The 19,263-nt window shown below is 34.5% G+C and overlaps 3 protein-coding genes across 4 annotated transcripts in view; 1 reads left to right on the forward strand and 2 right to left on the reverse strand.

Annotated features, from left to right (window-relative positions):
* Positions 1 to 5,134, reverse strand: part of LOC130622871 (DNA repair protein RAD51 homolog 3-like) — a 41,311-nt gene extending 36,177 nt beyond the window's left edge. For both annotated transcript variants that reach the window (XM_057438321.1, XM_057438320.1), the window contains exon 1: positions 5,011 to 5,134. The gene's annotated coding sequence lies outside the window, so the exon portion shown is untranslated. The remainder of the gene's footprint in view (positions 1 to 5,010) is intronic.
* On the forward strand, positions 1,288 to 4,557 carry LOC130623105 (uncharacterized). Its single transcript, XM_057438602.1, has 2 exons — positions 1,288 to 4,103; positions 4,185 to 4,557. The coding sequence occupies exons 1-2, from the start codon at positions 1,288 to 1,290 to the stop codon at positions 4,555 to 4,557; spliced, it is 3,189 nt and encodes a 1,062-aa protein (XP_057294585.1).
* Positions 5,135 to 7,745: 2,611 nt separating the features above from the next.
* LOC130624200 (tigger transposable element-derived protein 4-like) lies at positions 7,746 to 11,768 on the reverse strand. Its single transcript, XM_057439774.1, has 3 exons — positions 9,980 to 11,768; positions 9,300 to 9,851; positions 7,746 to 8,518 (listed from the first exon to the last, which is right to left on the reverse strand). Exons 1-3 carry the CDS (start codon positions 10,351 to 10,353, stop codon positions 7,834 to 7,836), a joined length of 1,611 nt encoding a protein of 536 aa, XP_057295757.1. The 5' UTR covers positions 10,354 to 11,768; the 3' UTR covers positions 7,746 to 7,833.
* Positions 11,769 to 19,263: the final 7,495 nt, after the last annotated feature.

Here is a 19,263-nt window from a genome sequence, read left to right on the forward strand (position 1 = left end):
CGTTGTTTAAGCAAGACATCGTAGCGAACGGACGTGTTCATAAGCTATAAGCGGATGTAAAACTTCTCTATCTACAACGGGGAGTGATTAGAATAATAAACTTAAATAAATAAATAGTTAATTTCAAATAAAGATATAATGGCTTCGTCTTTTACACTTGCCAACTTAAGTGACATTGTGGGAAAATCTAAATCACAAATTGATAAATTCACAAAGCCAGATTTGGTTCAATTTTTGATAAAAGTTCAGGATGAAGTGAAAGAAAAGGTTGGGCTGAAAGAAATAAAAGACAGCGTAGATGAAATCAAAAATAATGTTCTTAAACGAATTCTCGACGACAACAAAAATATGAAAAAAAGAATTAGATTACTTGAAAAGGAAAACGACGAAATTTACGAATCTCAAATTAACCTTGAAATGAAGATTAACGCCCAGGACCAATACTCCAGAAGAAATAATCTGGAAATCATTGGCATATCAGATGATATCGCTGATCGAAATCTCGAAGCAAAGGTAATAAGCATTCTTCAGGAAATCGGTGTTAACTGTGATTGTAACGAAATTGAGGCTTGTCATCGCCTACCAAAGTCAAAGAGGGAAAGAGACTCGAAATTTCCAAAGCGCACTATAGTTAGGTTCGTCAACAGGAAAAAGGCTGAAAAAGCGCTCGAAAACCGTAAAAAGTTGAAAGACAGTGTAAATCATCGTAAAGTTGTTATTTCAGATAATCTTTGCCCAGCTTATAAAGCCCTGTTGGGAATGAGCAGTCAATTATATCACGAAGGTAGAATTGCATCATCTTGGTCTTGGAAGGGTAATGTTTTTATTAAACCAAATATAACAGATGAACCTTTTAAAATTTTTCACGTAAGCGACTTAGATTATTATTATGACGATGTTTCCTTGGAATAAGGTAAATTTTTAAACGTGTCTTTTTCGCGCCAAAAAAAGGCGTTTTTTTTTTTTTTTTTTTTTTTTTTTTTTTTTTTTTTTTTTTTTTTTTTTTTTTTTTTTCGTTCACTCGATTTAATAATTTATTTATTTATTTATTTTTGCGCGCTTGCTTGCTGAATCGGTCATAAATATCAATTTTCACTCCCCTGTAGTTTATCATCTTGTCTAGCTTTTGAAACGCTAAACACATCTTTTGACACATCCCATTGTCATTTTGTGTGTTGTGTCATTTCCTGCTTGTTTTCGTCTGCTCTCATACGTGATTATCTTGTTTCTATAGGCTTGTTGATAATTTTTGTGTGATATTTTTATGTTCTGTGTGTTCACTTAAAAATGATAAATTTTCCGTGTGGTGTCTGTGGAAAGTCTGTTAATTCAAATCATAAGGCTATTCAGTGTGATATTTGTAAATTCTGGATTCATATTAAATGCAATGGTCTCAATGCTGATGATTATATATCTCTCCAAAACTCTGATGAACTTTGGTTCTGTTGTAAATGTATCAACAAAATTCTCCCCTTTGGCTCAACAACTCCCCCCTTAGTTTATGACAAGAGTCTTTCCTCTATGGAAATGAAAAGGTTTCTCTCCCAGCTCAACTCTATTGAAATCAACGAGGTCCCCCATCCTGAAACCATGGGTGGTGTCAACTGCAAATATTACGATCCAATTGAATTCTCTGCCCTTCAAGTTAATTCTGATAAATTCTCCCTTTTTCATATGAATATCGCCTCTCTGTCTAAACATATTGATGAACTAAAGATTCTGTTAGGTCAACTTGGGCATGACTTCAGTGTTATTGGTATCACTGAGACCAAATTCCAGACTAAAATCCCACCTATTAACTGCGATCTATCGGGTTATTCCTTCACGCACACACCTACTGAAGGTGAAAAGGGTGGTGCTCTTTTGTACATCCCTAATCACTTGCAATTTATTGAACGTCCCGACCTGGATACTCTTGCATATAAAAGCAAGGAGCTTGAATCTAAATTCATTGAAATTATACGGGCCAAAGATAGAAACATGATTGTTGGATGCATCTACAGACATCCCTCGATGTCTGTTGATGAGTTCAACAATCATTTTTTATTGCCTCTTCTTGAGAAAGCGTCTTCAGATAACAAGTCTATCTTCCTCCTTGGAGACTTTAATATTGACCTTCTAAAGTCTGAAACAGTCAAAGAAGTGTCCGATTACATCGATATTACTTCGCAATTTAACTTACTCCCGCATATAATTCTTCCCACAAGAGTTACTGAAGTTTCTAGCACGATTATTGATAATATTTATTTTAGTTCAGCCAAGTGGGACACTGTGTCTGGTAATATTATAAGTTCAATATCTGACCATTTCCCTCAGTTCTTAGTCTTAAAAAACTTGTCTGCAATCAATCCTTTGCACACCTCTGATGATATATTTGTTCATGATTGGAAGAAATTTCATCACAATGACTTTCTCACCGAACTTCACAATAAAAATTGGGATGATATCCTACAATTGAATGTAGATGATCCCAACTTATCGTTTAACAATTTTTACAATTGTATCAACAGTCTATTGGTCAATCATGCTCCTCTAAAAAAAACATGCAACAAAAAAAGAAAAAAAAAATCCAATCCTTGGATTACTAATGGTATCCTTACCTCAATAATCAAAAGAGACCATCTGCATAAATGCTTTTTAAGAGAGAAAGATCCACTTTTAAAGTCTTCCTTGCTAGAGAGTTTTAAAAAGTACCGCAACAAAATTGTATCTCTATGTAGAATGAGTAAGAGTAATTTCCTCAATAAATATTTTAGCAATAACCAAAAAAATATTGGCAATATTTGGAAAGGGGTTAAAAATATTATTTCTGTTCGTTCTTCTGTTTCTGCTTCTCCCACCTGTATGAACATTAATAACTCTGTTGTAACTGATCCAGTGACAATTGCTAATTCTTTTAATGATTACTTTGCTTCAATTGCAGATAACATCAGAATGAATATCCCGTTCACTCGAAAACATTTCTCCTCTTTTCTAAAAAATTCTACTTCTAATTCGATGTTTCTTTCACCAACTGATGATTTAGAAGTTCTGCATTGCATTTCTTCCCTTGACCCTGGTAAATCTTCTGGGCCATTCAGTATTCCTGCCCATATTTTAACTCTTGTTAAATCTGAATTATCTATACCACTTTCAAAACTTATTAATTTGTCTTTCACAACTGGTATTTTTCCTACAAACCTAAAAACTGCCAAGACCATCCCTATTTATAAAAAAGGGTCCAAATTAGAATTAACAAATTACCGACCTATATCCTTACTCTCAAATATTGATAAAATATATGAAAAAATCATATACAAACGAGTGTATGGTTTTCTCGAAGCAAACAACGCCCTCTACAAGCATCAATTTGGCTTTAGGAAAAATTACTCGACTTCTCAAACACTTCTGAACATCTCTCAAAAAATTATGGATGCTCTTGATAAAGGAAATTATGCATGTGGAGTGTTCATTGATCTTCAAAAGGCTTTTGATACGGTTGATCATGAAATTTTGCTTAAAAAGCTTTTTCACTATGGAATTCGTGGTACCCCACTCTCACTATTTAAGTCTTACTTAACAGGACGTCAACAGTTTGTATCCATCAATGGAAATATATCAACTAGTAATCTTATCAGGCATGGTGTCCCTCAGGGCTCTGTTTTAGGACCTCTTTTATTTTTAATTTATATTAACGACCTGCATTGTTCAATTAATTTTTCTTTGGTGCATCACTTTGCTGATGACACCAATCTCTTAAACTTCAGTAAATCTTTGAAACAACTGGCCAAACAAATGAATTTTGACCTCAAGCTTCTTTGCCATTGGCTCAATGCCAATAAAATTTCTCTTAATGCTAGTAAGACTGAGTACATTGTTTTTAAACATACACGGAAACCTCTTAATTACGATTTTAGGCTTTTTATCAATGGTAAAAGGCTTATACCTAGTAATTGTATTAAATATCTTGGTGTTCTATTAGATTCTGATTTAAGCTGGAAGTCTCAGATCAATGATACTGTTGCCAAGCTCAAGAGGGCCAAAGGAGCTTTAGCTAAACTTCGTCACTTTGTGCCTTTAAATGTTCTTATTCTAGTTTACTATGCCATTTTTCATTCACACTTGCAATATTGTAATCAAATTTGGGGTCAGCCAAACAGTCTTGATGTTAATCGTATTACTGTTTTGCAAAATTTTGCTATTAGACTCATGTCTTTTGAATCTCGAAGAGCATCATCCAGTCACCTGTATGGTAATCTTGAGCTCCTCAAATTCTCTGATATTGTCAAATGTCACAATATTCTATTTTTACATAAACTATTTCATGAAAAATTGCCTGCTTCTATCCTTAATACATTTGCGGTTGACTTCACCCATGCTCAAGGCACTCGGGCAGAGAAAATTGGTTTGATCAATCTCCCTACCTTTAATACTATTTCTTTTGGTAAAAACTCAATTAGATTTAATGCCATTAATTCCTGGAATAAATTGCAGTCTTTAATGACTAGAAAATTTGTCTCCCTTGATTATTTTAATCTTAGAAGTGATCTGAAAAAGTACTTTGTTTCCTCTTACTAATCCTTCCTGAATTGTCAGACTTGGCCATTTGTTTCCCGCATGGTTGTTTATCATTTGACCCACTTTTATGTGTGTGTTGTTTTGTGCGTCTCGTATCGTTTACTGTAATTGTCCAAGGGTGGCCATACCCTTTGCCTTAGCTTTATGCTATTAGGTATGGTCTCCCTTCAATAGCATTATATATTTTAATTTTGTTACCCTGACTAATTATGATATTTATTTTCTTTTTCTTTATATTTATTTTCTTTTAATTTTAATTGTATATATATAACTGCTATTGATAAATAAAATATCTATCTATCTATCACAGCTGTCTATAGCTAACATGCCAACCAGGAGAATTGACAAGTTCAAATCAAATGCGTGAATCCGTCTATGGAATTACTGGAAACGAACTTTGAAATTAGCCGTCTTGTTTCAATGTCCTTGACTTAAAAATAAAAAAAGTTTTACCTAACTGCAGAAGGTTGATAACTGTTGCCTTGTGACTGAAATGGGAACCAATGCGATACCTTGTATTGTATTGCACGTGCGTTCATGCTGTATTTTCCACACACTCTCCGTGTTCCACACAAAGTGGGGTCTTATACAAGGTCTGACACTAACATCTGGTTTTAGTCAGACTTTGACAGTTTTTGTCCTACATGGTTCATGTGTGAAATCTGACAGCGTTGATTGAAGTGTTTTATTGGCTGGGAATAAAGAAATTATGTACGATAAAATAAAGAGAAACTTTTTACCATAAGTATAAGAAAACCACTGTATTGCAAAAAATGCCTTTTAGTCAGCTTTGTACAATTCTAACCAAAATTAGGATCAGTTAAAGAGGGAATCTTTTTATCACGATATCAGGAAAATATAGCTATGTTGAAAAATAACTTTAAAAAAACAACCTTGTTTTAAACAAGAACCTTAGCCTAAAACTCAAAAAGCACAAACTCTTTTTATTCTAGTAACCTTTATTCGAAAAGCCTTAGAGCCAATTAAAGATGTGCATTTTCATCATTCTCGTCCTCTGAGGTCTTCGATATGAAAAACTTGAAACTAGCTCTGACAAATACCCCCATTTTATGTGGCGTATTTTTCCAGGTACGGCGGCACTAAGGGGGCTGGGGGGGGGTTGCTAAGTAATAATTTTTTATTTTCTGCCAATAAACAAAGCTTTTCTGCAGTTCAAGCTAGCCGTTTTACGTGTTTTAGGACTCTAAAAATGCAATGGTAACAACCTCCCCCACCCCCCACTTTGAAATTGTGGCACCGCACCTGTTTTCTTGAATCAATTACCTAATGTTGTGCTTGTAAACGAGTCGTTTTTAATTTGATTAATCGTTTGTGGGGACCTAATTGTATTCGTGATTCGCACAGCTTAACAAAGCTGACCTCACAGTGCAGTAATGACTCATAAGCACTTATTTAAATTTATAAGCTACATCTACATCTGAAACTTAGTTACGTAGCCAGTCTCTTTTTTGTAGCTTAAGTGCTGGTTTTAGCTAGTTTCACACTGCACATTGCTACAAATTTAGCACACTCCATTTATCCATTGTATTACCGTTTCATGTATATAGACATAGCTAGATATTTCTGTGAGAGCTGTTTTGTTAAACTAGCCTAGAGCTTGACTATATAAGATGGCCTCAATTATTTGTAGCTTGCCATATGCTCAGTGTTTTCTTTCACGTCATATAAAGCGAGTATGTGGAGCGAACCATCATAAGGCAAGTCTGCTCGTTTCCTGTTTCCAGCTCAGAATGAGTTTATTCGGTGCGTTGACTCGATATATATAATATCGCTTTGGGGAGCCAGTGCCAGGTTGAAATTATTCGCATAAAATAAAACTTGCGACTTAAAATACTTGAAACTTGCAAAAGCTTTGCTCTTAAACTTGGATGAATGAAATATGGTAAATCACTAAAAGTAACTAGAATCCATCACGTGACCAGGGTTGCCGAGCTACTTTCAAGTTTACCTCAAAGAGCAATGGGGTCGAAAATCCATTTTAACTTTGAGTTACTTCGAGCATTGTTGTTTCGCGCACCGACTGCCTAGCCAAATCTGTTTTTACTTCCCTGCCCAATTTTAAAACTAGTACCCAGGTATATTCTTAATTTGGGTAGTTTTGATTTTTAACAAAAGTCGGTTAAAAGTCGTCAATATTAAAATACTGTAAAACAATTACAATAAAAGTCGGGCCAAAAGATAAGCCTTACTGTGGGTATCTATGTAAGCTATATTTTGGGCAAGCTTTTACTAAAAAAGTTCTCGATTAAAAGTTTAAATTTTGGTTAAATTTGTGTTCATAAAAGCGATTTTTTCATTAAATCAAGTTCAAATATCTTCGTAAAAAATAGTAAAGCTTAAAGTAATTAATAAAATATTTTACGAAGCAGTTTTAACTATAAAAAGAATGTGTTTTACTTTGTATAGCTTTGCCCTCTTTAGGGTATCATTTAAAAATGCCCGATGTTAGGCAGTCGCCCCACTTTGGGTGAAATTTTCTGCTTGGAAGACCCTACAAAACTTCCGCCATCACCGGTTGCGGATTTTCACTAATCATAATAAATCCAAAAATCATTCATGCGGAAAGGACTTCGTGCAATTTCCACACAAGTTGTAAACAAGCCGAAAACCAAAACAGGTGTTTGCTCCGGAACAAATCTCGTCCGCAGGACCTCTTTTTCGATTTCTGATATATGACCAGCGCAAAAGTAGTGCTCGATTACAAATCTATGTAAAAACACACCACGCCGTCAAAACAAATACCTTATTCCATGGAATGAACGAGTTATGAAGTTAACGCGGTTTTTCAAAATTTTAACACGTCTTTTTCAAACAGCAACTGACGGACTCGACTGTTGCCGTAACTTTTGCTTCAAGCGGTATCGTATATTATCAAATTTGCCTTAATTAAATGCATTTTTGAAAGCAACCTTGATTAACCGCTTTAATTTCATGACCGTTAATTTAATTCGAGTTAATTTCTTGACTCGTTTAATTTCATGGAATAAGGTATGAACGTATTCAAAGAAAAGTAAAGATGATATGCGACAGAAGATTAATTTGGTTTAAGTTTCGATAATTTTCAGATTTAATTTGTATACAGTTGAACTCATCTAATTCGAATTCTCAAGGGACCGAGAATTTTGTTCGAATTACATGAGTTTCGAACTAGATGAGTTTTCATATTTTTGACCTAATTCGATAAAAAAAGTCTTTCCCAGGTTTACTTTCGAACTATTTTTTGTATTTTCGAGTTAGAATAATGAAATACTAAATTCATAATTTTTCGAAAAAGTCTTTGATTGTTGATTGTTTCATTTTCTGCTCTCGTTTCTTGGAAATCTCTTCGGAGATCTTCTGAATCAATGGGATGACGTTCGATGATTCGAAAAGGGTCATCTTTTTGAGAGTCTCGATTGCATCGTCAATCTCATTTTGCGATGGGGGTGGAATTGGTTCATCATCAGGACACTCTGCACTTTCGTCGTCTGAAGAGCCGTCATCGATGACTTCTACTTCCGGATTTTTATACATATCCACGATTTCTTTGACAGACAATGGGCGTGATTCATTAGTAACAACGTTGAAATCTATATCAATGAACGATTCGACATCCCGATCGTCAGGTGCAATGTCAGGTCTAATCTTTCGTAATCGGTCTAGATCTTGATTCAAATCTTCTACAACATTCGTTTCATCATTTTCGTCGTCTGAATCGCTCTTGTCACTTTCCGTATCTTTGAAAGGATCGTCATTCTCATCCATAGCACCATTCCTTGCAACCTCCGAGATTCCTGATTTTCGAAAGCAATTTACGATTGTTTCACTCGACACACTATCCCAAGCCGTCTTGAGCATTATCATGGCTTCAAGAATTGATGTTTTCGGTAGTTCAGCCTTCTTGTCTAACGCTTTCAAGATCCTTCGAATTACCAGTGATCGGTATTTTGCCTTCAAAGACCTGAAAAAAAAAAAATGAAAGTCTATTAGAATGAATTAAGATCCATTGTTTGAGATAGCTCTGGGGATTATAATTCGATAAATTGGAAACAATTGTTTTTTCTTCGAATCATTACATTTCTTTCCTTCTAAGAAAATAAAATTACATTCACAAGGGGCATGAATTCAACTCTCTCTTAAGAATGTCTAAGTATTTTTCTTCTCCTTCAAATGTAATCGTGCATGGTATTTGTAAGCCTTCTCCATCTCCTAGGTTGACTCTTTTTCCAGTGACGGAAATATTAGCAGCATTAGTTGATTAGATCGTAAAAAGTAAAAGATTGTTTTCGCATATCGACCAGTTTTTCCTTTTTTTAAATGACCAATAACTTTGTCGTCTTTTGTCACAGCAACTGCATATTTATCTATTTCGTTCTCAGGTTCAGGACGCGTTTGTAAAGATTCACCAATAACTGGTGTCCATTCATTCATATAGGCGTGATACCCTTTAACCATTGACTCGTATTTGAATTGCCTTACTACGGACAATGGAATTTCATAACTCAAAGAAATCTTCTTCCCACAAACTTCAACAACTTCTGCAATATTAGTTCTTGCCATTTTACTTAAGTTTAGTATGACAAAAAAAATTTTTGATTTTGTTTTGTTTTGGTAGAGAGTAATTGGAAGACATTCTAGTGTTACCAAACAAACTTTTTTCTTTGACAACACTGGAATGGCTTCAAAACAATGAATGGGAAATAAATATTTCCAAACAATGAGTAACTTTGAAGAAATTTTACCTGATAACTCCTTGATCCATAGGTTGGGTACAAGAAGTGGTGTTAGGTGGCAGGAATTGTAGATTTACAGCCTTTAACTCTGTGATGTTTGGGTGTGCGGGACAGTTGTCGACTATTAAAACAATTTTCCTTCCTTGTGACTCGAATTTACGATCTAATTCTCTAACCCATTCTTCAAATAATACTCCATCCATCCAGGATTTATTTTGCGAGCGATACCGACAGGGTAGATTTCTCACGTTTTTGAAACATCTGGGTTTCGCGGACTTTCCAATCACAAACATTGGAAGCCTTTCGCCCAAAGCATTGGATGCAGCCATTCCTGTTAGGCGCACTTTGCTGTGCTTTCCGCCGGAACAGCGTTTTCCTTTGAAGTGATAAGACTTTGATGGTAGCGCTTGGTAGAATAGGCCGAATTCATCGGCATTGAAGATGTCTTTTAATTCATATCTGACCAATATAGTTGGTAGGGTAGTTTCTTCCCAAGGTGCTGTCATCTCACTTGTTACTTTTGCGGACTCCCCAGATACTTCTTTGAATGTGATTCCATATCTGAATAGTAAAAAAAGATCATGTTGCAAATATCGAACTTACGGAAGTTTTTATCCTTATGTGCATGGAGTGAAAGCATTCATATTAGAATAAACCCTGTTGGAACATAATAGACAAGTAAGTATTACCTCTCCTTCCAGCCTCTCAACCATCCGCTCGATGCTGAAAAATCTTCATAGTTGAATGCTGTGGCAAATTCACGAGCTTTCTCGATTAAAATTGGTCCATTAATTGGGATGTTGTTACCGCGCATTGAGGTAAACCAAGTCAACAACGATTCATTCAATTTTTCGTACGTGTCAGTCTTAACTCTCTGGCGTTTTAGTGACGACTTTTTGAAAGCAAGGAATATCTTCTCTTTATTGTTCTTCCATGTTGACAAGGTGCTGCTTGGAACATAGTACTTGATGGATGCGTCTTTATTGGACATACCATCCTCCAAGTCACGGAGAGCTTCATATTTTGTTTTTAAAGTGAGTTCTTTATGCTTTCTTTTCCCCATCTTGTCTTGATAAGAAATGGAAGCCAAAAGCAGTGGACGAGCTTCAATCGAATGTAAAAAAAAACATTCGATTGCAAATTATCGAGTTGGTAAGCTTCAAAAACTCAAAAAATTCGAAAATTCGAATTACATGATTAAAATTTCTTGATGAGACCCGAAAATCTGTTCGATTTACATGATTTTTCGAATTACATGGGTTCGAATTATAGGAGTTTTTTTGTAAGGTTTTCAAGGGAAATTCTGAGTGGACCACAGAATCTGTTCGAATTAAGTGAGTTTTCGAATTATAGGAGTTCGAATTACATGAGTTCAACTGTATTATTATAGAGATAGCCGGTAGAGCCGGCGTGAAACGCCTGGTTAAACCACCATTATTCCAGGGTAACCTAACGGCAAACGCCAGGTAGAGCGTTTAAGTGCAGAAAAACCGAGGTGGACATCAGGTTGGAGCGCTTAATAAATGTATACTTTACGTCATGCATCTGCTTACTCAAAAATAAATTTCTTGCAGGAACGGTTGAAATACAAACAAAGAATGCAGGTTATGGAAAAACTTGTCATATGTACAACAAGACACCCTGTGAAAGTTCCAAAATAAAAGGTAACTCTGGTTTAAATAAAAGCAAAAAATATAACTAACTGGCTAAAGTCCTGATCTTGTCATAATGTACGTTCGTAGTAAAAATCTTTAAATAAGTGTGTTTAAGAATTGTATGTGGCTAAAAAAGTAATGATATATTCACCTTAACATATGAAAACATACCAGAAAGAAATATTCCTATAAATAAAAAGTATTCAGAAGAGAAAAATGTAAAAATAACCTCACTTGGAAACCCAAATGGCCTTCGTCCATGTAGCCCAATCGTTTCATTTTCTTCTGTCAGCATGTCAAGGTTTATTGAGACTGTTGTCTCCTTGAATCAATAAACTTTAGACTTTTAGCTTATTAGTTTATATTACAGTAACATAATGCATTGGACATAAGAATTTTGTTGCAGCCAAGCTGCATTGAACTACTGTCACTTTTTATCCAGAGGTAGCTAGATAGCCACAACTGCAACATTTAAACAAATACTGTTGGGAAGGATAAAAGGTGAGTAAAAGTGAATAAAAATGAATAAAAAATAGCTATCTAGCTGGCTTTTAAGGTGCTGCCTAGAAATCTAGGCTTGTAGTCAAAGTCTGGTTTGGTTAAGATTGGCTACAAAGCACGACAATATATTTATCTTAACATTTAAAAACGTATAAAAAGTAAATATTAAAACAAATATAGAGCTTTCAGAAAACAAAAAGACAAACAAACTTCCCTCAAAATAGCCACCATTACATTAGATCGCCCACCAAGCATATCGTCATCGCTAAAACTTCACTTAATTAATGGAACAGATCACAAAGCGTACGAAGGCTTATATTTAAAATGGCGTGGTCGAATTTCTTTTAATCTTTGTTTTTGGTTTTTTAATAGATATTAATTGTTTTTAAAATTTTGAATATAATTATTGTGTTAAGTATTAAATAAAATACAATAAAATAATAAAATATAATGAATTAACCTCCGCTTTTTTAAAATCATTGAAGCTAACGCGGCTCTGGTACCATAATGTCGACAAACAGACAAAATAGGGCTTTTACTATAGAGAGAAGTCGTTAACACGTGGAAAAAACCACGGGGTCGCACCTCTTTAAATTACACGCTATTTCGTGTGCCCGTTGCACAACACTTTTTTTTGCGAACAGACAGGCAAAATACAGCTATTATTATAGGGTCGTTAACACGTGGAAAAATCCACAGGTTCGCCCGTCCTTTAAATTTACCTTTCGCAACAAAGTGATTAAAATATATCGCATTTGACATTTGTGTTTCCGTAGCAAGATTTTCTAACCCAGCGGGGGATCCGCACAGAGACAGACAAAATATGGCTATTGTTAAAAAAACTAGCCGGTAGCGCGTGGAAAAATCCACGGCGTCACTCGTCATTTAATATATCGCATATTTTTTCACGTACAAATAGACAGACGGAAGACGGCTATTATTAGCTACTGTCGAAACGTTGGTTTAAGACATCAGTCAATGGGTGACCCAGCATTGAAGGCAAGGTTAAGCGCATATGTGCAGGTATACAGTGTGTCACAAATACAGTGAAGTACTTACAGTCATAAAGCCTATTCAGGAGGTGATGGAATAAACGGGCGGGCGTTGGAGAATCTGTTATTACCCGTATACGTGTTTCTGTCACGCAAAATGATAACCGCTGCAGAAAGACATACAAAATGCGGTAAATAAAGGACGGGCGAATCCGTGGGTTTATCCACGGGCCACTAACTAGTGTATTGTAAATAAATGATTGAGGTGGGGAAAGGGATGGATATAGAACGCATGAGTATTTCAGGGGGTGGCTGTTACGGTTATTTTTTCTTTTGAAATGTCCCTATCAATGCAACATTTTTCTATTTCTCTTTGTTCGGGCCAAATACGCTTTCATATATGGTTTTGATTACAGATAAAAATAAAATGATTAAAAATTTCAATAGTTAAATAATCTGCTTATTACCTGGATAAAATAATACAAGAAAAAGCGTGGGGTGGATGGGGAGCAGGGTATGTGGGAAAACGTTAACAGTGTGCCTCCAAGGCTGCATAAGTTTTAGAAACGTTACGCCAATTACAACATCGAATCTATCATGTTTCTTCAAGTAGATTTCAAGCCAACATATCTAAACAAAACAAACTAAAATTGATCAATTTTCTTTGTAAAAACATCGCCAGATCTCAATAAAATATTTGTTACTAATGTTACTAATAACATAGTTAAAAACTCAACTACTTTACTCTCTTGACAGTTTATAAAAGAACAGTTTAAATATAGAACACTAAAAACATCTACAAACAATGATCTACAATAAACCTTCTCACATCTTTGACAACTTTTTAATTTCTTTCTTTTCCTTCATTGGCGATCCATTAATTCTTTTTATTGTTGAGGATGCTTTTAACTTTCGAAATGTAAGAAAGTATATGATAGATGATCTCTTAATCTTCTTTACACGTCTTTAGAATTGACATTATGTTTTGTATTGTCGTGTTGTGGAAGCACTGGGCAATATTATCTTTTTATCTCCATCTCTTTTATGTTATTTTATTCTATTTTTTATTGTCCAACTCTAGCTTCGTGTTTTCGTTTTTTATTTTAATTTGTTATTAACAAGATCTTTTAGCAAATTGATTTTTGTGTGTACTGACTTTACATTAAATAGCTTACTTTGTCTGGAACTAAGATTTTTATAAACAGTCATAACCACATCTTCAAGAAAGAGATTGTCATTGCTACGTTCATTAAGAAGGTAAATATCCACTTTGTTTAAAGCTAAAGCAACAATCAAATGGTAGAAACATGAGGTATGCAACAGTAAGGAAAGGTGTATTGTCAACAGGATCCAAAGTGAAAATTTAAGTTCGATGTAAAGTGAAAATTTAGAAAATCGGTAATTCCAACGGTACATATAAATTAAAAACTCGCGTCAACAAAATGGCCTACTGTTTGAACTATCCATTTAAACTTCTGATCTAGCTATTTTCGCAGGTGTTCAGTGTTATTGTTCTTGATATTCTTTAAAAGAAATACTTTGAAATCACTCAAAGGCGATGCTTTGCCTTATTGCACAACAGGTTAAACCTGAGTTTTAAACTGCACAACTTTTAAAAGACAACGTTTCTGAAATTAAGTAAATACAAAACATAAGCACATGCATGACTAAAAGATAAAATCTTATACAAGTAGTAATTATCGGGGGTACAAAGTACAATACCGCATGTATTTTTACAGTTCTGGTATTTTTGTTTGGTTGTTTCTTTTAAAAATTAAGTTTTCTAAGTACAGAATATTTTTAAAAAGCTGTTTAACAGCCATGATCGTAGAAAATCGTGGACAATAAAAGCACGCATGCGCAGACAGATCTCAGTATACATATGAGAGTTTTGTTTCCAAAAAAGTGTTGCTTAGATATCAATAAATTTTTCGCAAATCACAGTGAAGATATTCTGCATGCTAATATTAAACTTAAACTAACACCACAGCCAACGCCGTACTATAAGAAAGCGCCTATCAAATTAATTATAAATAATAAAAGACACGAAAATGATGAAAAATGAGTAAAAGAAGGAAGAACGTAATAAAGAAAAGGTTGCTACGTGCATAATTAAACAGTTTCCAAGTTTTAATTTTAAACGAGAACTGAGAAACGTACTAAACTGTAACTTCATGTTTTTTTTTCCTGTGAACATTCCTTTTTCTATTGTATGTGATAGATAAAGAGTAGGCTATTAAGAAGTATATAAAAGAACAAAAGAACGAGTTGGGAACTGTGGATGGCATATATAGCTAGCTCGCCACAAGAAAACGCAAACACATTGTTTGCGTTTTCAATGTTTGGATGTAGGTAGATGTATAAGCTGGTTATTTTAGTGAATATTTTTTGCATTTAAAAACGTTTTTGATGTTTGGACACTTTGCTGTTTGTGTAAGTTTTATTTGTGCATGATATTAACCTTGTTTGAATACACGCTCGTCATATGATGCAATGCCTATTTCCTCTTTAAAATATCCGTGATAGAGTAATACTATTTGAGGTTTAACTATCGTAGTCTTTTCAACTCGATCTGTAAGCCAGCCAATCATATGCATACGAATACTGGAAAAGCCACTTATCAAACCAAAAGGGCAGGTGTATACACACAACATCAAGGATCAGAGTTATCAGTTATCACTATGTGTTGCATACTAAATATGAACTTCTAATAATTATTTTGTGAAAGACACTGCATTGGAGGGACACGGTATGTCAAATAAAGAAGTTTATCAACTTTAAATTACTTTTTCCCTGATAACCTTAATACACCACGGCAATTATCAGTTTATTGATTTCTGTATCGTGTTGTATATTTTTTTACTTGACATTCTGAGCCAATTAGTTTAGTGCATGCCAGAAGAACTGTCGATAACAGCTTCAATGATTCGTTCGAATTGAAATAAATAAATAAAAAAATAGTTACAGGTTATTTTTCTTTTTTTCTTTAAAGTTACAAAATGTTGTTCTTTTAGAATGGATAGCTACGACAATTTAAATGCGACATTACCAAACAGTACAACAATTTTTGCATGTTATGAGGGGGTAACCGATGCCGTTAATGGCCCAAAGAAGATGGATAAAATTATACTGATGTTCCTATATGGCATAACAGCGTGTTTTATCACCGTTTTAAATGCTTACATGTTTAATATTTTGAGAAAGAAGGACAGAAAGCGTGCAAATATGCAATTTATGATTTTAACCTTCTCTGATATGATGAATGGAATGATATCGCTACCTATTGTGATGCTGAAGTTTGTGAATTTTGGCGAAAGTCTGAATTGCAAGATACGAGTGCTTGTGCAGTTTGCTTACCTTTTTCCTGTCACATACTCATGGCTAATCACAGTTGGAATTTTCTTTGACCGATTGATCATGATATCAATACCAATTTTCCGTGAAGTGCTAATGAACCGAATAAACTTGTTATACCGTATTCTTTCCTTAATTTTGTGTCTCTTAATCTCAATAAAGAGCACACATTCGGCTTGGAAAGAAAGCAAAGTGCAATACACGTTTACCGAAGCAAGTAACAAAAAGTCAAGTGCCGGTAGTGTGTTTCAATTATACGGTGAAATATGCGTCATTATCTTGGTCTGTCTTTTACAATTGGTGCTTGCCGTCAAGGTGAACAGAAAAGAACGCGAAATCGAACAAAGTCGAGGCGCAAACAGCTATAATCGCAGAGTAACAAACACGATTATTTTGTTGATGCTTTTCACTGTCCTCTCCACCATCCCGAGGATAATCATATTTTCGTTGGAAATACACAAGAATGCATTGGCGGATAAAAGAATGCGATCAGGCTATTATTGGGTGAATATTGGAGTGTTGGGCGTGCATTTTAATTCTTTGTTTAGCGCAATAATTTTAATACGAAGAACGTCCACATTTAAAGTTGCAAAAATTAACAAAAACAATACGGTCATGGTGACATTGAATGATGACTGATTGAAAAAGAATGAAAATAATTCAGACTAACGATGGCACGGAATTATTTTAAAAGACAATGATACTGAAGCTATGAGTTGCTTTCGACAAGAATGGAACGGAAATGAACATGTTACCGGAACTACACACGCGAGTGATGCCTTGTCCTACATAATTATATTCTGAATAGTAAAATTGATATGGTTGATGCTACGGTTCTTATTTTGGCGAATGAAGGAAGGATGAAAAATGCGACAAGGCTTCGTCTGCAACGACCTCATTGCAGCTCTAACGGAAGTTTCCTTTTAAAGACGAGTGTTGGTTGTGTTGCTTTCTTTGTGAACTTATTAATCTTGTGAATATAACTGTGAGGGTAAAGAACAACAGAGAAAGATATATGTATGGGCGCATTCTATTAACATACGCAATTATTTAACATTACCAAATGTTTTTTCAGACCATTCTCACTTCGGTAATAGTGTGCTCGAAAACATCTTGATTGAACTTACTTGAAATAAATATTTAATTACAATATGATATTTTGATAGAAACAAAACCAAATAACAAAATGGATTCTGCAATGTGCCTAATAAACAGAAGCAGCGTCTAACATGGCTAGATTTTCTCCGTTACATATGTCTATGTTTTGAATTTTCTATTTGTGTTTGCATAAGGAGCAACCCCGTTCTTGTTATGATTCATCTAACGCTAATGAATTCTCACACAAACTTTACTAAATCCCTCCAGGCTTTTGCAGATATCTGGTGATCATGATAAGACCGATTGGTATATAATTTTTAACTTTTTTTGCAAAATGTATTTTACTGTGTTTATTTTTTAATACACTACTCACTGAAATATGCACATGCAACAGATGTGTTTTACATTAAGAGAAAAAAAAAAGTTATTTATGGATTCCATTTCTCAAAACTGAGTATTTCAAACGCAATAGATTAAACCATCGCTTTTATAAAATTCCCAAAATAAACAGCTGCAAAAAGCATGCATAAACAACACCTTTTCCCTTTCCCAGTGATTTTTTTGAATCTGGGCAGCAAGCTCCAGTTTATTTTTCAATTACGTGTTTTACAGGTAGATAAGCAACAGTGTTTGGATTCCAATTGGCTATCCGCATATGTATCATTCTTATTACGTCGTACTCTGAAGTTATGTCTTTTTATACAAAATCCTCTGCCAATTTTCTGACAATAAAAACATTTGGAGAATAAATTTTTGCAATAGATTTGAATTTGCGGCAAGGGTAATCTTTAGCAAATGTCTTGCGTTATCTCTAAAACTAATGATTCTTGGTTCTATTAGTGAGCTTCCAGACCGATACAACTTCATGTTGTTACGTGCAACACTACTGCAACTCATTAAATGCATGAGTATGTTCAGAGCAACACAGAAGCAATATGTGCTTGTCTACCTCTAAATGTTGGTTTAGGCACCAAAATTTCGCTGATTGCTTTAGACAGTCAACTATTCTGCTTCACGCCCTATCCAACCATTTCAACTGAAAGTGACGTCTTCAAAGTGGCATTAGGCTTATTGTATCTCTGGCTTCCTTGCTGTAAATAGAGCCAATTTAGAATTTTTGCAGCTCCAACTTACTCTACTCTATTTTTTTCTCACAATTAGCTTTTTGGAATTTTCTTGTAACCTATATCACTTCATATGACACTAGTGAAATTAAATTTTTTTAAATGTCTGTAATTTGACAGGGTAAAAAAGATGGGCAGCTTAGCTACTTAATGAAATTCTCTTCACAATTTTAATAGGCTATGACTGCTTAATGGTACATCTATATTTTTGTGGAAATAAAGAAGTTAAAAATTTAACAGGAACATATTTATTTCAAAAAAAAAATCACGGGTGACTGTTTTAGCAATAATGGGGTATTGCCAAGCTTTGTCCTCTTTTTCCTAACCAAATGGAAGTTGCGGGACTGTTATTTTTAAAATAACATCTTACGCCTTACTGGACGTGCGATAAAGTTTCCTGTACTAAAGAACTCCGATGATTAAGAACAGAGTTAAAAGATCTTTTACAATATTTTTACTGGCATAAACTTAGTTTGAACATTCTGGCACAACAGCACAATTAAAATTTCTCTAAAGTGGTTAAAGCATATGTTTTGTGGAAACCCTAACTGAATTATTTCCATCATGAAAATTGATTGCAAATGTGGCTTTGTCAAAATTGAGATGCGCCACAAACAGGTCATATCAAATATCATTCTGAGATTCAAGTCATTATTTTAATTTCAAGTTATAGAACTTTCAACTTAAACGAAAGGTAGCTATTATTTTTTATGCCAACGAAATGATGACATCTGTTCGGATTTTTTTTAAAAGAATTTGATATGTTAACCGTCTTGTAATGATATCTAAAGTTTTGAATGATATATCACTGAAGCTCTTCAGTTTATCTGTAGACATTTAAATTTAATCTTAGACCCCTACATATCATTTAACATAATATTCCTGATACGCAACTTACACGTGGTTTACCATTACTAGACACCCTAGCCGTTGTCTGACACAACTTTAGTGCACGTTTTAACATAGCATTGACAGTCTGTGTTTTCTATTTGAACTGATCTTGTTAAGGAATTTTAAAAGTGAAATTATAAGCACTCCACTTGATGTTTGGCACAGTTCACCTGTACCCATTGCTCAAACTAAGGCGCAACGCCAGATGTTATAGCAAAAGACAGGCGCCAATTTAAAGCAGAGAGTGTTTTTCCCACTTTTTTGCTGCTTTTTTCGTTTTTTGCTATAATTTGTCCTATTTTGTGATAGCTTGGCTCACACCTGTGAGCATAATTTATTTACACATGTTTTCATGTCA

Source organism: Hydractinia symbiolongicarpus, chromosome 13, assembly GCF_029227915.1.
Source record: "Hydractinia symbiolongicarpus strain clone_291-10 chromosome 13, HSymV2.1, whole genome shotgun sequence".
Taxonomy (NCBI): Eukaryota; Metazoa; Cnidaria; class Hydrozoa; order Anthoathecata; family Hydractiniidae; genus Hydractinia; species Hydractinia symbiolongicarpus.

What these genes read in the sequence shown, in the direction of transcription:
- LOC130623105 (XM_057438602.1), top strand. Translation starts at nt 1,288, where the DNA reads ATGATAAATTTTCCGTGTGGTGTCTGTGGAAAGTCTGTTAATTCAAAT. An exon ending in GCCATTTTTCATTCACACTT is followed by an intron (nt 4,104 to 4,184) that starts GCAATATTGTAA and finishes TTTTGCTATTAG; the next exon opens with ACTCATGTCTTTTGAATCTC.
- LOC130624200 (XM_057439774.1), bottom strand. Translation starts at nt 10,353, where the DNA reads ATGGGGAAAAGAAAGCATAAAGAACTCACTTTAAAAACAAAATATGAA. An exon ending in TTGAGAGGCTGGAAGGAGAG is followed by an intron (nt 9,852 to 9,979) that starts GTAATACTTACT and finishes TTTACTATTCAG; the next exon opens with ATATGGAATCACATTCAAAG. An exon ending in ATGGATCAAGGAGTTATCAG is followed by an intron (nt 8,519 to 9,299) that starts GTAAAATTTCTT and finishes TTTTTTTTTCAG; the next exon opens with GTCTTTGAAGGCAAAATACC.